Source organism: Calonectris borealis, chromosome 1 (genome assembly GCF_964195595.1).
Source record: "Calonectris borealis chromosome 1, bCalBor7.hap1.2, whole genome shotgun sequence".
Classification (NCBI taxonomy): Eukaryota; Metazoa; Chordata; class Aves; order Procellariiformes; family Procellariidae; genus Calonectris; species Calonectris borealis.
The window spans coordinates 56,703,812-56,727,936 of record NC_134312.1 but is presented as its reverse complement, the minus strand read 5'-3'; the positions used below and the strand labels follow the sequence as shown (position 1 = coordinate 56,727,936).

At 39.3% G+C, this 24,125-nt stretch overlaps 1 protein-coding gene across 3 annotated transcripts in view; it reads right to left on the bottom strand.

Annotated features, from left to right (window-relative positions):
* Nucleotides 1-24,125, bottom strand: part of MRTFA (myocardin related transcription factor A) — a 100,747-nt gene that overhangs the window by 65,421 nt on the left and 11,201 nt on the right. For all 3 annotated transcript variants that reach the window (XM_075154399.1, XM_075154388.1, XM_075154409.1), the window contains one exon: nucleotides 15,931-16,192. In XM_075154399.1, the coding sequence (XP_075010500.1) occupies nucleotides 15,931-16,192 (262 nt within the window). The remainder of the gene's footprint in view (nucleotides 1-15,930; nucleotides 16,193-24,125) is intronic.

The window sequence follows — 24,125 nt, the reverse complement described above, 5'->3', positions numbered from 1 at the left end:
GACATGAATCCCCTTATTAGAAAAAAAATAATCTTGAATCTAAACCCTAATGTAAATTTCCGCTGTCACACAGGAATGGAAACTTGAGCGCCTTGTTAAACATCAGTCATCTCTCAAATCTGGCAAACACTGGATAGCAAGGAATAACCAGGTATCTGGAAGACAGAATGTGTGTCTGCACTGTATCCCTTTAGGCAAAGCATGCGTGGTGTAATCATCATACCAGTTTAGAGAGACTCAGCATAACACATGTTCAGATATTAATCCAGAACCTGAATTAGTGGCAGGCCACAAAGGTGACTATAATCAGTCTGAGCCACAAAGATAACAATGATCAGTCTGAGCCTATTTAAATAATCATTAAGTAATTTTTATGCAATTGTGCCTAAAGACCCCAAATAAGAAGCTGATTTAAATAATTCTTTTTTACTTCATTTTGCTCATGCACTTGAACTATGTTCCTAAAGAAAGGTTGATTCATATTCATCATGTAAATGAACAGATAACTTACAGAATATGATGATAGCAATTAAATAAGGCCCATTATACATAATGCATTAATTTCACAGCAAGGAAGACTCTGCTTTGATTAAAGTTACAGCATATAAAACCTGACATGAGTTTACATGCATTTTAAAATTTCATTTAGTTTTTAATAGCAATTGGTGAATGATACAAAAAAATGCAGTATGATGATGACAATCTTAGTATGTAGACTGGAAACTGGTTAAAATGCACACGCACACACACCCCTCCCTTAAAGTTATTTCTCAATAGTTATATTTTAAAGTAAGCTGGAGCCATAAGAAAGGTTAGGAAACAAAGCAGTCGGTGAATAATTGTTTTGTGTCTACCACATCTTTGCTGTTTTAGAACAAATGCAGCCTGTGTGTGCCCTTGCAAGTTCATCTTAGTTCACAGAATGGATAGACAAAAAGCTGCCTGGGTGATTTTTTTCCTACTCCCTCTTTCCCAAGCTGTAGTGTAGTACTCCCTGCATAAAATGAATGAACAGAGTATTTTCAAAGCAGATAGAGAAAAAATTACTATTTTTTAAAAGTAATTTAACACTTCAACGAATACTTATTCCAGGTTTTAATAGATTTCCAGCAGTTTCTTGTTTAAATTTAAAGTTGTCAGTAGAAATAGGTACTGCTCAACTAAGTGATTCTAATGAGTAGTCTTTATTGTAGGCTGTCATTCTTGACAAAAAAAAAAAAAAAGAAAAAAATGAAAAGCATCCTTTATATGTTTAGTTTCAGTCAATCCTTTAACTCTAGTTTGGCTAACACAACAACACAGTGATTTGATTACTCAATAGTTAATCACAGGGATAAAAGGCAGCAAAAGGTTATGTTCAAATGTTTCGTGAATGGAATAACTCAGTAATGTGCAGCTTACAGTTGTGCACTCCTCACTCCATGTCTTATAACAGCCAACTCAGAACTTCATGCAGTTAGTAGCTCTGGCATAAAAATTTCCATATTTAAAGCTGACTTCAGGAACGTCCCATTTGCTGCTTCGGAAAGAATTCCCACTGCATGATGATGATGAAGCTCACATAACTTTGTTCAGTCTTTGGATCACATGCAGGATTCTGGTTAAAAGCCAGTGAAGAGTCATTTTATCACTACTCAGAATATACACATCTCAGGGAATCGTACCATCAACAAGGGAACTCTTTACAGTTCCCAGGAACTTGCTACCTAGATACAAAAGGTTACATTTCCAAATGCCATAGATTCCAAACTGAAATCAAAAGTTCTATTTTTAAAGTGGTGATGATGCAAACTATAAAGCTAGGAATGTTTTCCCCTCACCTCCACCCTCCATCCAAAACCAAGATCCTGATTGTTTTGATTCAAGAACTCATTGCAATCTTGAAATTCCAAGTTGGGGGGACGGGGGGGAAGAAAAAAGAAGAAAAAAAAAATCAGTATTTTAAGTTCTACTATTCAAACAAAATGAAACGCCAAAAACTAGAGGAAGAAACTCACAACTAGAAAAGCCTCTTACTAGGACATGAAAACAACAGTAAGGAAAAAATCCTACTAACAGGTGCTTGAAAAAGACAAGATGAAGTTACAGGGCATTTTAGTGCATGAATGAAACGTTATTCTTATGAGTACCAAAAGCTAGTACTGAATTCAAACTTTATTTTAAACAGGAAAAAGAGAAAACCAACCACAAAAACTGCAACTCTGACGTTTGTCACTCCTGAAAGAGCTGAAGAGGGGGACACCTCCCTTCTATGAATACACAGACATGCTGTCCCTTTTCTTCCCATTAAAAGTAGTTTAGCAGCTAACAACCCTAAAGCACTTCAACTTAAATCCTTTAAAGAGGGAAGAGAAAGAGCCTGGGAGCTGTGTTCTGAAAGACAGAATGAATGGGATCACCATCGGTTTGTCCTAAATTGAGATTAATATATCCCTAATCTGCTAAAGTAGCTCAAAAATGCAACTTTTCCCCTGAAAATGAGTGAAGTTTTACATTTGATTCAAGATTACTCTAATTTTCAGCGGAAACGATTGTTCCTTTTTCAGAACCAGTTGGATACAAAGCAAACTAGACAGAGAAGTCAAGTTTTATCCACTATAGAGAACTGAATTATTTCTATGCTCATTTACAGTGCTGACTTCAAAACAACACTTCTTTTGTTCTCTAAATATGCATGGAAAAAACCCTCTTGTTCATCTAAACAGCACTTCTACCAGTTTAGAACAACCTGCTTCTGGTTTGCATACCTGGCTTGATCTCTAATAGATTCTAAGATTTTTTTCAGCAGGTCAATGGAACAACATATCAAAACCCAAAGATGTTATCACTCTATGCTGATGTTATCACTCTATGCTGAACAGATCTTAATTTTTTTCAGTACGCTCACAGAAAGAAATTAAGATTACACAATTATTAGCGTGCAACATATACCAAGACAGTGCAAACCATAGTGTGGTGCACAGAAACAAATCAATACTACCCAGAACAGTAAACGAAGAAGGTTTCAAGTAGAGCAAAATTCAGGGGAAATGGAATTCATTAACAAAAGTAGCCATTTGGCCAAGTGCTAACATCCATTAATTCTGGCAATGCACTGTTAGACTCTAAGTGACCCTAAGCGGCCATAACTCTTATCCATCCATGCAAAACGTCTGCAGAAAATGCTCTGAAATTTAGGGTTTATCTAGCTGGCTGATTGCACCTCTATATTTGTACTGCATACGCATTTCTGCTTACCCACCTTCCAGAAGTCATAAAAAGAAACTTGGGAGCAATCATAAATAAAATAAAAAAGAAAGTGAATTATCTTTGAAAGTTTGTATTTGCCATTTAAGCACACAATTTGCATATAGAGGCCAGCAGCACACCCAAGAGTCCTAAGATTTCCTTAAGTTGCATGAGTCCCTCATACGGCTGTTCAAAAAGAGTTTTAAGTGTTACTGGATTGTAGACTGTGCCAAAAAATGTATTCTTCTAGCACTCTTCCCTCTTCAAAAAAAAAAAGGGGGAGGGGAAAGGGGGAGGGGAAAGGGGGAGGGGAAAGGGGGAGGGGAAAGGGGGAGGGGAAAGGGGGAGGGGAAAGGGGGAGGGGAAAGGGGGAGGGGAAAGGGGGAGGGGAAAGGGGGAGGGGAAAGGGGTGTCTCTTGGAGAAAAACACTAATGAGGGGGCTCCCACATGCTCCCATGGACACATCCAGAGGCTCAATGTCCAGATGGAGATCGGTGAGTGGTGTCCCGCAGGGGTCCGTATTGGGACCGGTACTGTTTAATATCTTCATCAATGACATAGACAGTGGGATCGAGTGCACCAGCACCTGCATCAGCAAGTTTGCAGATGACACCAAGCTGAGTGGTGCAGTCAACATGCCTGAGGAACAGGATGCCATCCAGAGGGACCTGGACAAGCTCAAGAAGTGGGCCTGTGTGAACCTCATGAGGTTCACAAGGCCAAGTGCAGGGTCCTGCACCTGGGTGGGGCAACCCCCAGTATCAATACTGGCTGGGGGATGAAGGGATTGAGAGCAGCCCTGCCGAGAAGGACTTGGGGGTACTGGTGAACAAAAAGCTGGACACGAGCCAGCAATGTGTGCTCGCAGCCCAGAAGGCCAACCGTACCCTGGGCTGCATCAAAAGAAGCGTGGCCAGCAGGTCGAGCGAGGTGATTCTGCCCCTCTACTCTGCTCTGGTGAGACCCCACCTGCAGTACTGCGGCCAGCTCTGGAGCCCCCAGCACAAGAAAGACACAGACCTGTTGGAGCGGGTCCAGAGGAGGGCCACAAAATGATCAGGGGGGTGGAACGCCTCTCCTATGAAGAAAGGCTGAGAGAGTGGGGGTTATTCAGCCTGGAGAAGAGAAGGCTGCGGGGAGACCTTATTGCAGCCTTTCAGTACTTAAAGGGGGCTTATAAGAAAGATGGCGGCAAACTTTTTAGCAGGGCCTGTTGCAACAGGACAAGGGGGAAAGGTTTTAAACTAAAAGGCGGCAGATTTAGACTAGGTATAAGGAAGAAATTTTTTAAAATGAGGGTGGTGAAACACTGGAACAGGTAGCCCAGAGAGGTGGTAGATGCCCCATCCCTGGAAACATTCAAGGTCAGGTTGGAGGGGACTCTGAGCAACCTGATCTAGTTGAAGATGTCCCTGCCCATGGCAGGGGGAGTTGGACTGGATGACCTTTAAAGGTCCCTTCCAACCCAAACTATTCTATAATTCTGATTCTAAGAGCATGGTATAGATAGACCTGCACATCAGCTTCATTTTCAACAGAATGAGAACACGCAAACTGACACAGGGCTGTTTCCAAAACCGTATTCTTGAATATGAATGTAGAATTTTGCCTCACTGCATATGACCACTTTTTGAATGACTGGGTCAGTAATACCATAGCTCTTCAAAAAAGTTCAGTAGTCTAATGAGATGTCAAATACAGCAGCTAAGTTTCTGCTCTTATTTTTGCAATTTTTTCTGGGTCTACTGCCTTTTTGAAATGTCTTTTCAGCCTGATTTCCCTTTCACTTTTTCTTCCTCAGCTGTCATCACTTGTATTGACTTTTTACTCTTCCCTTTTTCAGTTTGACAGGTGTGTTTCATTTTTTCTGGTTAATACAATGCGCACCTCACTAGTCATATTGTTCCTGCTTCACGTATGTTTTGTTCTGAAGAAATAGTCCCTCCCTGCCTAAGCTATTCTGCTCCCAGAATAGTAAAGTTGTATCCTCCCCCTCAGTTCTTTCTCTGAAATATTAAGAATGTTTTCTCATCTTTAGTATCAAAGGTGTTGCTTTTTATGTGCCCACCAACGTGGAATACAAACATTATTTTCTATGTCAACTACAGCTTCAGATACTGTTACTTCTTGAACGGACTCCCATTAGCACCCAAGCGTTAACTAAGCACAGTCTTATGACCTGCATGCTTTGAGAACGTTTGGTCTATGGAGTGGGAGCCGTGTAAGGTCTACCAGGATAATTTATTTACCCAGCTCAGGCCATGATTCTCCTACTTCTTCAATGGCTGTTCAGAAGCCTTGATGAGTTGACTGGGACAACTGTTTCCAGCTTCCATCTTTCCAGTAGGGAGATGGACATCAGGACCAAGAAGCCTTGAGAAGTCAAGCCCTTCCTCATTAGATGGAGCTCTCAACAGAAAGGAGATCCAATTTCAGTCTCTAAAAAGTCTCTCAAGTAGTTTGCCCAACAGACAACTTAATTACCTCACTAAGCCAAATAACAGTAGCAACCAACAGCAGCTGAAGTCACTAAATATTAATTTTTTTAGAAAAACAATGTTGAACAATTTGGTCTCAGCATCAAATAGCCATTTTCCTTATCTAGAAGCTTGTAATACACTTCCATTATTCAAGACTGATCTTTAAAACTTACTATGCACATGGTTCCATCCTGTTGTCATACTTCATTTCCCCACCAATCTTGTGAATCCGCTTACGTAAACATTTGCCTGCTTCTTGCTTAATATTTTTCCAGCAGTGGTTTATCCAGGAGAAAAGAGAGCTGCCACTGATGGAAGAGGTGCAATAAATCTGTATCCCTCATTAGGTAAGCTAAGCTTGCCAGGAAATTGCCTCAACATTGCAGAACGCCACTGCATAATCTAGGACTAGGGTTAGCTGACTTAAGCGAAAGCTACATACAAGTACTCTTTAGTGGGAGAAACTGTCACCCTAAGAATTAAATGCAAGCCTCGGGAGTTTTCATAATTTGGAAGAAATGAGAAACACAGCCACAAATAAAGTTTTCAAAAAAGTAATACTAATATGAAGGCTGTTGCCCTAATTTTAACAAGTCTTACTTTTTTCTGTGAGTTTCCCCAGAATATCATGCACAAATTCAGTTGCATGAATTGTGAAGCCCTGAAATGTAAATTCCCTGGCTCTTCTTTGTCTGAAAAAAAAATTAACATAATTAGAAAATCTATTAGAAACAAAACACATTGAGGTAAACATCTTTTTCAGGCCTTTATGTAACAACTGTCATATCAAGAAAAAAAAAATTTCTTTACAACACAGACAGATTAGATACTCTCTTGCCATACGCATCCCGTTCAATACCAAACACCTTGCTAATGTCTAAATCCTACCTCCAAAATTCACAGACTACAAGAGTACGACTAGAGGAATGATGTATTGTGTCCAAACACCCTTCTGAATTGAGACAAAAACTATGTATTCCATAGCCCTGCCATAACACCTCTCTTGACTTTCCTATCTACAACAGGAGGTGAAAAAACACTTTGGTTCTCTAAACAACAAAGAATACAACCATATGTCAGAACTATAAAATAAAGGTCATACAGGATCTTTACAGACATACACAACCTTCACAGATATTTTACAAAACATAAGACTCTAAGTTAGGGAAATCAATGCAGCAAATTCAGAAAAAAACCCAGCAATGTCTGGAAAAAACCTATATTAAACTATGAAGTTATTGTTTTACTTGTCTCTTTCCAAGTCACTACTTAAGGAAAAGAAAAAGCATTTAACTTTCAGAAACAAGTCTGTCTTGACAGTTTTGGCATTATGTATGTGCTGCTTTTCAGGCAACAAGAGATTAAGAGTACCTGTATCTGCTCTACAAGAGATTAAGAGTACACAAATGGAAACCCAAACTCCTAGGCTACTACTAGTTTGCGGTCGGATCTTACCAAGGTTACAGTCAGTCTCTGTTCCCATCCATAGAACAAAGGACATTCATATCTATACATATTTGTTAAGTTTCATGACTACAGAATGTTCTAAAGCCTCAGATAAAAATGCTCTACAGAAGTACACCATACTGTCATTAACAGATAATTCTCACTCTAGCATGTCTTACATGTCAGAAATGCAACTCTACATATCTGAAAGGTAAGCACCATAGTATTTAGGACAAAATCAGATAAACACAATACCATTTTCATTCTCAAGGAAACAGTCTTTCAAGATATAAAACAAGTATTGGGAAGTTTCAAAGCAGAAGTGTTTTTCCCAAAATACGCAATTTAAAATCTCTCCAAAGTATCAATAATATGTTTCATCGAAAAATAATTAACAATAAAACCACATAAATCAGCCAAAAGCTAGAGAGGAAATTTACTTAGAACGAGTCCTAGATTTGACTGGGATTTTCTAGTCTTCATGAGGCACTTAAATTTAACACTGGGGACCAACAAATGAAGAACAGAAAGATAATTTTATTTCTCATGAAGCTCTGAAGTGATCAGTATTTAACATCCAACTAGTATACATCTGCAACCTGCACATGAAGCTACCACAGCACTCTAATTTGTCTTTACTCATAGCCTCCTGGCACTCCCTATATATTCAGCACCCATGATTTACTAGCAAAATTTACCCATGACATATGTTTGGGGTGATACCTGATTGGAGTCTTGTCATCTGCATTTCTGGCTCCAGCAGTGTCATGTTGATCCTTTTCTCAACAGTTACAATCCCTTAAAGATCTCTCTTTATAGATAGATAGATATAGATATATGTTAAAAAAAAAATCCAAGAGGACCCCTCAACTTTAATCTTGTTCAAAACTTGAAAAAATTCTCATCTTTATATGATGAAAACTGTGCCTACTGAGAAAACTCAGTCTTTCAACATGCAGTTCTCTGCTTATTCACTACAGGCAAGTTGGAACAGCCCAGAATCAAATTACTGCTAGGAGAAAAATGAATACTCAAAGGGGAACACAAGATGTGTAGCTTGAAGAAGTAAGGTCCGCCCCATGATGCTCTGTAAGTAAAAGGGAGGGGGGAGGAAGGGGTCAGAGGCACTAGAACTGGCAGTTTTTTCCCCTTTTAAAAGAGAAGGATGACCTCTTGGATAGACTTTCAATCCCCTAAGGGGCTCTGCTGATGAGGCAATTTCATTCCAAGGACAAGGAGACCCAGTGTTAACATAAACATGCAGACATCCTCGGCTTTGAAACAACATGGCCAAAAACATATACATCCTGCTGATAGATCAGTCACTTTTCTTCAATCTTTACCAGCCCTTTTTCTTAATAATTGCACTATTCCTCTATCCCTATCAACTCCCCTTGCTGATCACTAAACTTGAGCTACTGTAACAAAGGACTGCAACTTCTAAATAGATGGTAGCATCTGTTTCTTAAAAACAAACAAACAAAATGCCTTTTCTCCTTCAGACTTTTCCCATTGTGGATTACACCCTCCATCCAACTTGTCTAGAGGTTAAAAAAAAATTAAGCCATGTTTCCCATATCCAGATGATTAGTTTAAAATTATTTGGGATAGTGGACAAAACTTTTATAGTCAAATATTTCTTGAGTAAAAGATAAAAATAGAATTAAGTCTTTCCTCACTAGATGATTCTAGCTCCCAACAGAAAGGAAATTCAATTTCGGTCTCTAAAGAGTCTCAAGTAATTTGCCCAATAGATAATTTAATTATCTTAACAAACTAATTACAACGCTTCTGTCCTCAGAGCAACTTTCCCTTATTCCCCATCTTTCCCCAAGGCTCATCGTCATTTCTCATTAGGTCATCTAAGTAACTAACTGCATATATTTGCATCAAGCCCAAAAATATATTGAGCTCGGCATCAAAGATACAGACCAATTTTTAGATTCAGAATCCCTTTGTAGCAAGTCAGAATCCTTCTCCTGCCACAATAGCATTTATGAAGATGAGTAACTGAGTGTGCAAAACTGCTTTAGCACTGTTTTCTGACCCCTCCAATCTTAAATAACTTCAGGGCTTCTCTAACACTCAGATGCAAGAACTCCACAACAGCTGCTCGACAGCTGAGAGAAGAGCATGGCAGGTTTTAGCAACATACCCTTCTTCCCCCACACAAACACATCTGGGGCTTCAAAGGAAGCAGCAGAAACTCATTTGGCGGCTTTAAACAATACAGGAAACTCCCTTACAGTGATGATATTGTAGTATTTATCTGATTTCCATACTCCTTACATCAGTAGTGTGTTGTAAAAGGACAAGAATCAGCTCATTTGGGCTTCTCTCATATTCAAACGCCACTTATGCAGTCCTAGATTCACAGCCAAACTAAGCAAAAATTGCAGGCCTAAATGTTCATTCTTGCTGTGCAATCCTTATGGAAAGGAACTGCAATGGTGCATTTAGCGACATTAGTGACAGAAGTAAGTCACTTTAACACCTGCCCTGAATATCCATATTCATCATAAATAAAGGAAACAATCAATTTTCAGCAGAATGTATGCTCATTTTTGTGGTGATATGTGGAAATATAAGGGGAAGCAGTATGAGCAAAGAGGAAAGGAAATCTTTCCTACAGTGTCCAGGAACATCACTTAACTCCCTGCACTGTCAGTGATCACAAACAGATAGATGAAATTTAAAGCATTAACCAGGACGTTACTTATTTGATCAGCAAGGAAGATGAAGATTGCACTACCAAATGTCTTTGGACAGAGATTCCTTCATTATACTTTGTGGTAATGTATTGACTGTAGTAGAGAGTTACAGCCTGCAGATGTGGCTGAAAGTATCCCAGTATAAATGAATTGTAGAAAACTTGAAATTTTCATAAGGAAAGCCACACATTAGAGAAGCAGGCTATCACCCAAAGCTAGGATTCAGTTTGCTAAGTACTAGCAGCAAGTAACTATTGTGAAATGGTGCAATCTTTCTTGCATGAAGCAGCCGCTCACTGCTTAAGTAGAACAGACTGAGAATCCTGCTGAATGGCATTCTCCCTTTAAAGAACCAGACTTCCTTTCCCCATTACTACTCTTAATATTTAAAACAGCAAAACCAGCCACAGAAGTCCTTACTCACACAGACAAAACAGCTGCCCAGATCTGGGCCTGACTTGTTTAACAAGCAGTTTAAATTCATGAAAAAGGAATGTTTTTTAAATAGCTATCAAATTGTATGTCTAATGTTCATCCATCAGCCCTGAACCTTGACAGCGCAAAGGCAAACTGAAATAAGAGAGAAGCTGGAAAGGAGAAATAGAAGGGAGAGGAATATTACAAACCAGTGATTGGAGAAGGCCATTATAATCTTGTTAACTTGATCAGGAACAACAAAAACTGTGTTGAGAGCTAATTTGTTAAAGCCACCACATTAAAGCTTCCTTTGGCATTACTCCTTCCAGCTCAACTATTCCCCCATCACTATTTAAAAGTTTGTTTTAAATATTTCAAGAGATTACCACTTCTCAGCTGTTTAGTAGCTCCCATCAGTAACAGGCCAGTCATTTCTATCATGCTCTGAATCTCATAGCTCTACCAAAAACTTTCAGACAGCATGCTAAATTTATAGTCTCCTGGGACATAAAGTCTCTTAACACAAATCTATCCAAGATAGACTGGTTGTTTTTATTCTAACAACCATTCCCCTTACTCACACACAAGAGAAAACAGCAAGCCTCATCGGAATGTGTGTGAAGGACAGATCAGAGAAAGCTATATATTCCCTGTCTTGGTCCTTTTGTTACAATACAGACTTAATCATCTTCACATGTAAGTTCTGGATGAGGCAGTAAACACCACTTGTTAATTAAATGTAACTTTGAGTCACACTTTTCCAGAAGTCGGATATATACACTAGAACAAAAAAAAACCCAAAAACCTGAGAAAGTAATTTCAGGATAATCCTGTCTTTTTAAAACCCTTTCTCAGGAATAAAATACCACCCTTGTTGATGAGCAAACATGCCTAACTTCTTAAATGAGTTCACAAGTCACAATATTAACTTTTTAAAAGGACAGTTTATGACATGATTTTAAGAAAAATTATCAACATTTTTGAAAATCACAGTAGCAAGAAGACAGCTATAAAATCTGCAAAACCACCGTAATAAGTTATATTTGAAATAAACCCTGAATCTGACTGCATTCAATGTAATGACAATCCAGGATGGGAAAGGGAAAGAAGGGGAGGGAGACAGGAGTATATAACCTAATAAAAGAATTATAGGAGCAATCACCTACAAAATTCTTTAAAATAAAACCAGGTGCCCTAATAAGCATTTAAAATATTACTCCTATCTTTTAACAGTAAATGGGCATAGGCATATAGGCACTAGCTCCTTAAAACCATTTAAAAAGTTCAACTCTGTAATTTGTGAGTGAGTATAATCACCAACAGCTTATGTGGCAACAATTAATCCCATGCTTTGTACAGCACTCCGTCTTTACAGTAACAGGAGTACCTTCTGATACCTAAAGTACACGCCTGTTATATGACTTCAAGTCATACTGAAATTCCACACATTCCAGCTAGTCTCTTTCCCCACAGCACATATGGTACTTTGTAGAAGGCAGGCATCCCAGATCAAGTAAACCCCCAAAACTGACAAGCTGGTACAAGTTTTATCCAAACCTGTAGTCATAAAAGGCAACAGTTCATTCGAAAGAATGTTACCTCACCTTAAACAAGCCTACAGTGAGAAGAAACCAGGACTGTAGTAGGCTTCTAACACAATACTTTTCATGACCTCTGGACAAAGATAACTATGAATTCATCTGGGGAAAATGGGTCAAGAGAGACGGTCAATAAGCTAGTGGAGCAATTATCATAATTTCAATTGAAAGTTAAATAGAAGGACAATTTTGATCAGAAATTATCAAACTGCAGAAGATTTGTATATTCATGGCCCGTTTTTTCTCTTTTTTGTAACCACATTCATCAGGGCCTTGCTCTAACCCTGCCCTAAGGGTTGAGAAAAGTTATCTTGGCATCTTAGTACAGGCACTGAGAAAAATCAAGATACACTTAAGAGCTTCAGATGACTCTGTAATGACCTTTTTTTGGCTTGTGTGGCAACGAATGAGTCAGTCACAAGTAATCTCTCATAGTTAAAGAAAGTTGAGGCCTTGATGCACATGGGTAAAAAAGGAGAAGGAATGTGAATTTTGGGTAGAAAAATTCACTGTGAAGCACAAAGACAAATTAAATAACTACACCTTAAATGTTCCATCAAGCTTGATGTCTGAATAGAACCTAATAATTGTGTCAAAATATTTTACTAACACCTTACCACATAAGATTTCCTTCCACTGAAGTGACAAGAAATTGTTTCCTATCTATCTGATATGTTCCAATACTTCACACATATCTTTAATAGCTTTTATTGCATTTTAATTTAGTGTAACTTAATAACAACTACTCAGTCAAGATGTTTAAGGTGTTTACGCCCATCTATCTAGGTGCACCTACTCTTGCAGGTACACACACCTACAAGGATAATGTGTAGCTGTGATAAGAGGAATCTGGTCTGAAACAAAAAAAAAAAACAACAAAACAAGAAACCCCCCAGAACTGTCTCTTGCTGCTCTTCAATTCTCTACAAGCAGAAGAAAAAAGGAATCCACTGTCTAGGACATATGGCAGCATGTGTATACAAGACTGCATTCCCAGTTCTCCCATGGGATACATAATTCCATGATGCTTCACACGCCAAAGAAATTTCTATTTTACCTCAGCTAATAGTTTATGTTCCAGAACCACTGCCTGAAGTAACAAATTCAGTACAAATCCATTTAATATTTTTGTACAGACATCTACAGATAAGCAAACTCTTCTGTAAGCAAAAGTTACACAAAGGGTTAACCTGTTAGAAGCGCTCAGCATAAGTAGTTGGTTCAGCTGTGAGTCAGCAGTGCCTGTCTAGAACTGCAAACAGGAGACCCTTTGACACAGATAGGCAGCTTCCAGCAAGTCTCTTATTTACCATCTCGTCCCCTCCCACTGCCACTCAGCTTGAATCTTCCTCATACCTTGAATTTGGCAAGTTGTCACAGAAGCAGTTTCACTGCACAAGATATGCTTCCACAACCACTTTGGATTGCTCAAATGTGTAACCAGATTGCCATCTCGACTGGCAGATCATCTCTAAAGGTTTTTTAACGTTTGAAGCCAAAGGCACAACAACAAAGATACACCGTATTTAAAAAAGGAGCTTTAACAAGCTCAACAGCTTTCAACAGCTGTGCAACCTCAACCCCAAGATAACTGAAAAGTTCCCATTTGAGGGAACAAGTTTATTAATTCAAAATGCATCAGCTATGTTTCTCAACAGCTCACTAAGCCAAGTCTCCTTTTATGCTGTGACAGTTTGCAGATAACCATGTTTCAGCAGCACTTTTCTGTCCCGCAATACTTTAATGAATGTACACACAAACACCACATAACATACTGCAGCCTAGGAGAAAGAGCATTGTATACCTCTGAAGATAAGGAATATTCAGGTAGTCTAGATTAGGGACTTTGGACTTTATGCCTTGTCTGAAAAGCTGCACCTCCAGCAGTAAAATTCCCACTATTGTGCTGAGTGCTGATAAAGAATTAGCTCTGAAGAGACCCACCTAATGAGTCATTTCCGGGAATATCCTAATTTTCTTTGACAAAAGGTGTGGGCAGAGGTGTTCCTTTTCAAATACTTTTTAAACCCAAGTCTATTTTACCTGTTCCAGCCAAGCAGATTTGCAGCCCACAATGACACAGCTTCAAGATTGAGTCCATAAAAATAACATTATTCTGATAGAGAAGAACCATCTATTTCTGTAAAATACTCCCGAGATACCAATTTTTAGACCTATCCAAACAACAGAATCATATAAAGACTCTTTCATTTCTGCAACAGAATATTCTTTCCTCTGACCATAACAAATGCTGTTATGTCCTGCTTGTATCCATTCGAAGTGCTGCTACAAGTTTCATTTTCCTAAAAAGGTACCCTTATCCATTCCCAACACTAGCATGCTTTTCCCTATGGCATCAAGAATAAACTGCTTCTTCCCATTCAGGACCCTTAATCACATCTTATTCACTAAGAAGAGAAGAACCCTGCCTCCAGTAAATTCACAATGTCACCTTCAGGTGGCCAGCTGTTTTGGAAACAAAGGCTGATATGCTTTTCCCATGCTGCTTTCAAGCCCTCTACCACCTTCAAAACTACCTCAGTTAAATTTCATTTGAAATCTCTCCTTGCCTTCATAACTATAAAATGCCCAAGTCTGCCACTAGTTGAGATGTGTTGGGATGACAGTCTACCATGATGACTAATATCCCAGTTTCTTCTTTTATTTACCACCACCACCTTTATCTCATAATTAGAGGACTGCAAACATTAAGAATTACAAGCTTTTTGTTCTGTTTTTGCAGTTTCTAGCTTCTCCATTTTTAAGGCCTGTAAACATGACTGTAATCACATAATGATGGTATAATGTATATGAATGAGGAAACTCTTTTTATCCGCTTAAAAAACAATATTTTGGGTTGAAGTTATTAATTCTTCCAACTAGCAAAACACAGATACACTGTTCAGAGAAGGGCATGCTCAGTTTCTAGAGGTAAAGAGCCAGACATGTCAAGTGAGGTACCCCTCCAATCCAAATTACTGTCCTACAGTTCACATATTCTAAATCACTTTACCATAAGCATTACGGTCTGGCTATAAAACCACTTCAAAGCACCTCAGCATTTCCAATATGTTGTACCATGCAACTCTATGTAATGCATATAATGCAACATATAATGCCCAACACTATAAGGCACCCAGGACTCAACCATACTCAAATCCATAGTAACTTGCAGGTAAAGTTGATAGCAAGAATTCAGACTCCAGCAAGACCTTCATATTGCCAAGAGCCCACCAACACATACCCCAGAAGGTAGAGTAAAGGGAGATCACCATAGGGAACTCACAAACAGAAGCCACCAGTTATCAAATGGCTTCATCAGTCAGTCACAGAATGGGGCTGAACATGCAAAGGCTTTCATGGCAGCCTCGTGATCCTGAGCTTCAGACAGTTCACATTCTTCCAAAACCAGGAATTCTGGTCACCAAGTGACCTGAATTTTGCCACTCCACTGTCACTCACCAAACGGTCAGAGGGATTCATACCATAGTTATCCATAAGCTACCCACAGCTCGAGAAACATAGGCAGGTTATTCTCACTCTAGGAAGAGGCGGCCTACTGGGATATTTCATTTTTAACTCTAGGTCTTGTTTCTCCTTCTAAAAGTCTGACAGAACTTTTCAGACATTTGCAGTGAGGAAGTTACTCACCCTTCATAAGTGCAGACCAAGGTGGCAAAGAAAAATCTACAGATGGCTATAACCTGAAGATGAGCGAACACTTCCTTTGATTGACTGTCTCAGTTTTGTACAACTTTTAATCACCACAAAGCACATGGAAGTTGTTTCTGGTATTCACCTAACACAATAATCTAAAGCGTTTATAACTAGAGCTCTCTGGAACTTCCACAGCCACTAACATCAGTTCTTCTCATCAAACAATGTAAATCAGTTTTGTCTACTCCAGATTATTAGTTCTTCATACAAATAAAACATTGTAAGAAGTAACAAGAAGCAGCCCTGTCATCAGAACACATACCATTACAACAGCACAGTACTTCCTTGGTGAGGACACACTACATGAGACATGAGTGCACTGTACCACTTACCATTCTTCCTTTCACTGAGTGGAGGAAGGTTGGGGTTTCGGCCATGATGGATGTTGAGGGTCAGCTCGGGCTGCAAGGAGAGCTCCTGCAGCTCATTGGCAACAGCTTCGCTCTGAGGGCTGGGGGCCGCCGAAAGTGACACCAGCACTGGCTCATCATCATTTTCGCCAGCCCCTCCTCCGTCCAGCCCATTTCCAGCAATGACGGAAGGGGGCAGGCACACCACACCGGAGAAATCCACTTTGGCTTTCGTGATGGCAACCTGCAAGACAAACAAAAACAAAAAAAAAAGTAAATCTCACATGAGAGCCTTAACCCATATGTCCAATTCATCATGGCGTCTCCATATTCTAAAGAAACATGTTCTTTAGCACAGCATTTGTGTTATCATCAATTCAAATCCAACTAGTGATGGAAACTTGCTAACTCAGCAGTTTATAAACTTGCATAAACCTCCAATAGCATCACCGCAGAAACTACTGATGAAACTATAGATTATTATCATTTTCTTAAAAAGTATGAGAACATTCTCAACTTTTGCTACTTTAGGAACCCAATCTTGAGAAGACACAGATTGAGTTGTTCCAGTGAAGTCAGCCTATCTAGAACCTTGTTGAACTCTTGATTATTCTCCTTTTATACCAACAACGGTGTTTTAACAGGACAACTGTCAATTTGAAATCCAGCCAGGTAAAGTAATCCTTCATAATAAACCTGGAAGGACAGCTGAGTACAACAACTGAGGATTTTCAAATAAAATAATTTGCATTTCAAAAAATAATTCTCTTGCCCCATTCACTATCAGTGAAAATGAATGCAAGAAAAATATTCCACATAAAGTAAACAAAAAACCTTTCCTGTCTAAAACCTCAGCTACAGTAACTGAAATGTGCAATATATAAAGGACTTTAATGAAATAAGCAATTTTTAAATGTTTCATGATAGTTCCGTAATTCTTTAAATAAGTATTTAAAAGCCACCACTATGTTAAAATCAAAATTCTTTTATGTTCAGTAATTTAAACAGAAACAAACCAGCTGGAAGTCTCCAGTGAAATGGTTACTGTGTCAACATTTAAACAGTAATGGATGTTATACAAGGGCAATCATATTTGGTTTTGATTAATGAAGATGGAAGTCTCCTACTTCTTAGTATGCTGCTGTTTCAAGCAATCTAAACTCAGAAGACTACCACTACACAACTGTGCTGCACTGTAGTCATTTATCAAGCAAAAGGTATTTCCAGAGGCTAACCTTCAGCTTCAAAAAGATGCAGGTAAAGCAAGCTGCAAAGAAGCGAAGTAAAAACCATCAGGATAATCCTCTAGAAATCAATCAGAAAGCGTAAACTTGGAGCAATGTTTTTAACAGTACAGTTTTTTATTAAGTATTCCCCACTTAACACTCATAATTAACCTGAATGAATGTGACAACATTCAACACATTAATAGCTGATAAAGTAGCTCAAATAGTCATTTTCCCCACTTCCATTTCAGTTTCGTACTTCAGTTGATTAGAAATGTTTGCTCTGTAATACCCAGAACAAAGTTATAAGTGGTAGTACATTTGTTTGAAAAATTTGTTCAATGTATATTCAAGGCAACAATAGGAATTACTGGTAATGAATACATGCTATTTCATCCATGTTATCACACATTCATTCCCAGGACCCTATGCCATGATCTGAAGAAAACCAAGGAAAAGAAGGGTGGAGGAAAAAAAGAAAACAACAAAAACCACCAACCAAAGCTGGTGCTTGTTATAACAAAAGAAATGAGACTGAGCCAAACCTTACTGCCACATGAAGTATTTGCTTTTACTTCAGTTACAATTTGGCTACAAAGAGCCTACACCCCCTCCTTGATGTAGTTCCTGTCCAATGCAAACATTGCTCATATCCATTTGAGAGCAAATTGTAACAGTAATCTGCAAAGAGAAAAAATTGGGATTGTGCCCTTCTTCTCTTTACAGTGTATACAGAAAGCCTGGAAACACACACCCTTAAACCACACACTTAGACTAACGCTATAACAATCCTTGCAAAGGCTGGAAAGAGTTAAACCATGACCAATATAATTGGCCTCAGGCCCTGTCCCTGTAGCGATGGGAGGCCTGTGGAAAGGGGCCAAAAGGAAGAGTAATTGCTCAGTTAGGAGGCTGGCTGGTAAGGACTGCTGTCACCATCTTAGAGGAGCCAAAGCCAATTTGCTTTATCAAAGGAGATGTACTGGAGACATTACACTTTGCCTAGTACCACATGATGGTTAGGTCAGACCATGCGGGAAGATAAGTGCAGCCAGGCCTGAATCCACAAACAGGTGACAGATATATCTAACACCCACCCAGCAAGGATTTGGAATGGCAGAAGACTCAATCTTCCCCCCTCAACTCATCCTAGAAAAGAAAAAGAGTTCTTTCCTCTTACCACAAGGGGAAAAAAAAACTTGACCTGTCTCAAAAAGTCAGATCTGCTTCAACTAGGAAAACACCAAATGTACTTAGGAACTTCTGACATGCTGGATTTTCTTTTAAACAGGAGTTTGTAACCTGAAATCACACTTCAAACACCATTTTAACAACAGTGTTGCAAAACAATCTATTTTCCTAATCTAGGTGTATTCACATTAGCCAGTCCACTGAAACTATATCCCTTATGTAAAAGCACAGTACCAAGCTACAGTAAAAGCAGTCTAGCCTAGCCAGCCACAATGTAGAGCGGAGCAGATCAGTGCTCGCACACCAGTTTGCTACGTAACCCTGAGCAACACCATACCAAGTGGTGTTAATTGGTACTGGGATTATAAACCACAGTTTCTCCAGTAAATTGTCCAATGGAACTTCAGCACAGGGGCTGGATTACCACTAGAGTTGTACCTGGATCTGCAGGTTTCCTAACTCATGCAGAAGACAACACAGATGGAAGGTATCTTCTTCTTAATCCTAGTTGGCATGTCATTCAATGTTTGTTCCACATCAAAGGTAACACAGCTAAAGCAAACCTTGCCTTGCCTTGACATTCATTCTTGCCCTGCCATTATGTCCTGCGTTGTGGCAGCACTGCTGCTTGTATAGCCACACTGCGAACCGTATCAGAAAGCTGATTCAGCTGAAATGCAATTTTTCCTAGGTTATTTTCAGCTGGATCGATTCCTCCATACAAGCTACAGTTGAACCAGCACAGTGCAGGGGAACACTGCCACAAAATGCAAAACATCACAGTCTGACTCTGTGCATCTCAAACAGCCTGGACAGCAATTCTATTACTCCAAGTAGGGTTGCAGCTCAAATGAAACTAAACTGGGGTGAACCATTAAATGCATTAGGAAATCCTGCCTTCTCCTTCCTCCACATCCCCTCCCATTTAAGGCCAGCACAAGAAGCTGCAGTGACACATGATAAACTAATGAGAAAACTGACCCAGGTGTAAAAGCTAGTCTTCTGGTTCACACTCCAGCTATATCAGGACCCTGGTGCAGTTTGCCGTGCAGCCACACCAGCACTTATGCCAGCACAGCATAGGGGAGAGAACCTGCTTACACCATTAGTACATCCAAACATCTACCTAAGGGAAAGAGAACTTTTTTCAGAGCAATGCCAAGTCTTAGTATGCAACATATCCCCACTTTAAAAAAAAAATCCAAAAAAGCATCCAGTCCACAAGACTACAGTAAAAGCTTTGATTGGGTGAGTTTGATTTTAATGTTTTCAATTAAAAGTCTGATGAGGACATAGAGGGATTTGGAAGATGCTTTGAGGATTTATAATCATTCATGCTGCATTATTTGGAAGTCCTGTAAAAGGCATGGAATCCTTTTCTGTAACCAACAGTAAGGCTGTTTTTAGACTACCCAGACAGTTATACCACTCTATAACTGTCATTGTAGAATGATCAATCAGTTCGTTACACACATTAATATTTAGAACCTAATTAAAGTTTTAAAATTTTTGTTTTCCTGTCATTTCTGAACAGACTAGAAACTTTCCCATAAAGAAATGTGCCATACCATGATCTTTAAGTGAGTCACCCAGAAGCTGATGGGCAGTCTTAAGAGCAAGTATTTCTTATCCTCAACAAGGGTTTCAGGGTGAGTGCCCTCAAGGATTTGAATCTGTTGCCTAACCAGACAAAAGCTTTCTATAATGGCATTTTTCTAGTTTTGGGCCAGCTGCTTCCCAGACAAGAGTGGCTGTGATCCCACAGATGTTCTACAGCAGCAACACCAGCTTAAGCAACCCTCAAGTCCTCCACTGTCCAGCTGCTCATTTCTGTCCCTACACTGCCCCTTATTCAACTGGGGAATCAGTTTAGCTGAAAATCAGCCATTTTTCTGGGTATTCAGCAAAATCAGTTCCCCAATCTAGTCCATCACCAACTACACACACAGCTGTGTCACCATAATGCAGGGGCAACAGTGAGCGCTCAGGAGCCAGGAGTGCTCAAATTACATTGCTATAAAGCACAAAACCACTGCCTCAACAATACAAGCATGGACCACAGCACTAGGGAGAAGATGGAGCTGCTCAAAAGAAACATTACACACTACTCCTAAATATATAAATAATTTTTATCCCTTTCTGACTTCTGGAGGCCTCTAACAAACTTCAATTTCAGGCAGACAAACACAGCAGAGTCAATTTTGTGCAAGTGATAAAAAGATGATCTTTATCAAACCTACAAACTACAAAGACTAAACTGCTTTGCAACTTCTACGTGGTAGCTTTTTAGGCGCATCCTCTTGCCATCCCAACACCATGTCACAGTAAACACACAGTAAACCTGATTAGCTTACTCTTTGGTAAAAAAAGCATTCTACTTTGCATTTACCATATGACAAAATTATTTATAGAAACTTCTCATAAAGCTGCTCGTCCAGAATCACTGAAGGATAGCTCAAAGCCCGAGAGGTGAAAGGGAAACAAAATAGACAAACACATGCAGTACTGAAACCTGTCTGACCCACAGTAAGCTAGTTCACAGAGCTAAGTGAAAAGAAAACTGGGAGGGGGAAAAAGGGATTAGGATTAGTTTCTTGCCATTTTAGCTCCATTAATCATCCCATCATAAGGCCAGACAAGCACCAATGTTGGCACAAGGAAGCAACAAAGGCATGCATCCAAGACCACCCCTTTTGGCAAGAGCTAGCTTAGATGAACTTAGCCGTATCATAAGATCACATCCTCTGGTTAGACACTAAACCGACATTGCCAACAAAAGGAACAGTCCAGCCTGCTCATTCCTCACCTCCTGTGGGCCAGCCCAGGCTGAACTAAATCAAGGAACCGATCTATGTTACATTTGACCTGGCCACACACACACAAACTGCTAGTTTTAATCTTCATCCGTTCCTGATCTGACTTACCACCCAGCCACACAAAAACTTGGGCTAGCATGAGGGAGAATGAGGCACATGGGAATAAAAACGAAATCACAATGGCTACTTTTGGTAGCAGTTTCACCTTAAGGTGTTGTTATACAGTTTAATCTACCCAACATTCATGTTGGACATGAATAGATGCACTAGGTCTTCATACATTAGACTTCTCTCAATTTTGGCAATATTCACATACTTATGGCATAATCAAGATCTTGACAGTCGGTATTTAAATGAACCAAAGAACAGTACCACCTTCCCTAATGTGAAACCTTAATAACCAGAGTAAAACATATGAAATAAAAGGAATTTAAAAGTAAGTAAGTAAGAATCAAAGAGGCACAGGAAAAAAAAAAGAGCACAATTCCCAAATCAAGCAAGGACACCTCTATAAACAGCTTTTCCTTGTTTGCATTTTGGGACTGAGTTGCCAGGGTAATAGCAATTTCCTACCAATTTAAGAATTGCTAAGCAACCTCCAGCACCTAACAGCAACAGCATGTGCGTGCAGCTGGGCTATTTTGAGAAGACAGGTTTTTTTATTTTAAACTTAAGAGCAGCCTTCCGTTAAATGATTATGCCAGCTGAGATCATCCAGCCAAGAGAAGAGGCAATCTTGGGGCAAAGTGGCTTTAAGCAGATGAATCTTTGAAATGAGTGAGAAGAGAGGAAGAGAATGTCATGACATGCCCAAAGGCAACTATACCCCCCCCAGGGTCATCACAAATCAAAAGAATGAACCAGGAGAAGTGAAGTTTGCAGCAGATGGAAGCCAAGGCATCACATTAGCTTGAGAAGCTATAACGATCAGAGTGAGAGATATTCCTTTCATCTTTAGATATCAAAGAAAAGTCAACAACAGGAAGAACTCCAAGGTTGTATTAAAAAAAATTTAGTTTCCTGTCAGTCAGCTTAACCCAGGCACACAACTGTTGGCAGAATTACTTCTCCAGTTAATTGAGAGTTAAACTGATGACACTGTCCATAAAGTATATACAATACAGTAAGCACAATGCAAGCATCACAAAGACTGTACCCTGACAATGCAATAGCTTGTTCTTGAGGAACCACCTTAAGTTAAGAAACCAAACTATGCAGACCACTAAAGAGAGACTTTCTTAGATTATTGAATTTTATTTTAACACACACATGCATTTGTCTTCTGCTAAATGAACCAGTCATCAACTTCCTTCACTTCCACAGTAATTGGGGGGAAAAAAAAGGAAAAAGCAGTCAAAAAATAACCAAATTTGTTCTGGATTAGAACCAGTGATTTGAAGGTGTAAACTGTCCATTTTACCACAATCATAAGCCTCACAAGCCACTACCCTACAAAGCCCCTATTAAAAATGCAAAGATTGCAACACATGTGAACAAAGATGCTGGTAAAACATGGATGAGCACAATTCTCTATCTGAGCTAAAGAATCTGAATCGGTATGTATACAGTAAGAGAGGACATCTTTGAATCATCACCAGAAGTCTCTCCACTATTGCCTCCAGCAAATCTATCAGTACAAGAGTCAAAAAACATGCTCGGGCCAGCAAGAAAATGGCAAGAAATGTTATCAGACAAAAGGCATGAACAGCTGTATAGAGATGTTACGACTTGAGAGGGAAAAGATGCAACACATTTGTGCAAAGCAATCAACTGCATCATTTCTGCTGTAGACAAATACAGCCTCGCACATGATTTTAACAACCACTCATCAAGAACCATATTTCTCAAGCCCTAAGTATTTGCTTCATAAGACACTAGCATTTGTTTCACTCAGTCCAGCAGTGATAGAAAGTCTTTAAGAAGTCTTGAAAAATCATCATCAAACATCCATTTCTTAAAACCACAAATAGCAGGCTAAGAAATGCAGTTTGGCATACCAGATGTTTTTTAAGAAATACTTTTCATAATTCAATATGTATTTGGAGGAACTTTGTGGCTTTCAAGCTCATGGAACTCTGGATACACAGAAGAACTGATAATACCAAAGCTAATTTTGAGAATCACAATGATATTTATAATAACCAATCCTTACTCAAAAAGAATGAACTCCCCACCAATTTCTGAAGTTCTTATTTAAGCTCAAAGCATGAATGAGGAAGACATCCTTCTAATTTCAGAGGACGTTGAGACTTAAAGTGGTGAAGCAGTTTATACACACGTAATTCTATCATACCTCTCAGTGTGTTGAATTAATCATCTAGTTTGTGAGAATAAAAATGATAGCTCCTGAAGAAATAACAATTTCTACTGAAGTTCAAAGAACAAAAGAGAGCAAAAAAGGTGCGATGTTCAGGTCTCATGTGTCAATGGGTACACTTGTATATTTTAGGCCTTGGTCATGACATAGCTCAACATCATAATTAAAAGAGGAATCCAGCCTTCTGCTACTGAGCTATTGGTTCCTGCTGCTTCCCTTTTGTCTGATCTAATGAGTGTGCACCCACGGGGTGACTCAGGTCAGCTGAACCAGCAGATGATTAACTCTGCAAAAGATTAGAAACCATTTTCTACAGGATCAGTCAGCTAGCTGGACGTGCCCTGTGGCTGCACAATCACTAGCTCTGATGCAAAGGAAGAAGCAGGAGTGCACAGCTGCAGTAGAGGCTTGACCAGCCTTTGCAACAGCAGCTCACTGAAAGATCAACTTAACTGTAATGTCAAAGAGCATACTTAAACATCCAGCAGCAGTGCCAACTTCAGCAGTCTGCTACACATTCCCACTCTCATACCTTCCTCATTGTGAAACTAGCATAAATCTTACGGAGACAACATGTACCGGACCAAATGAAAAATAATCTAGAAAAAACCACTTCTTTCCAGGAGG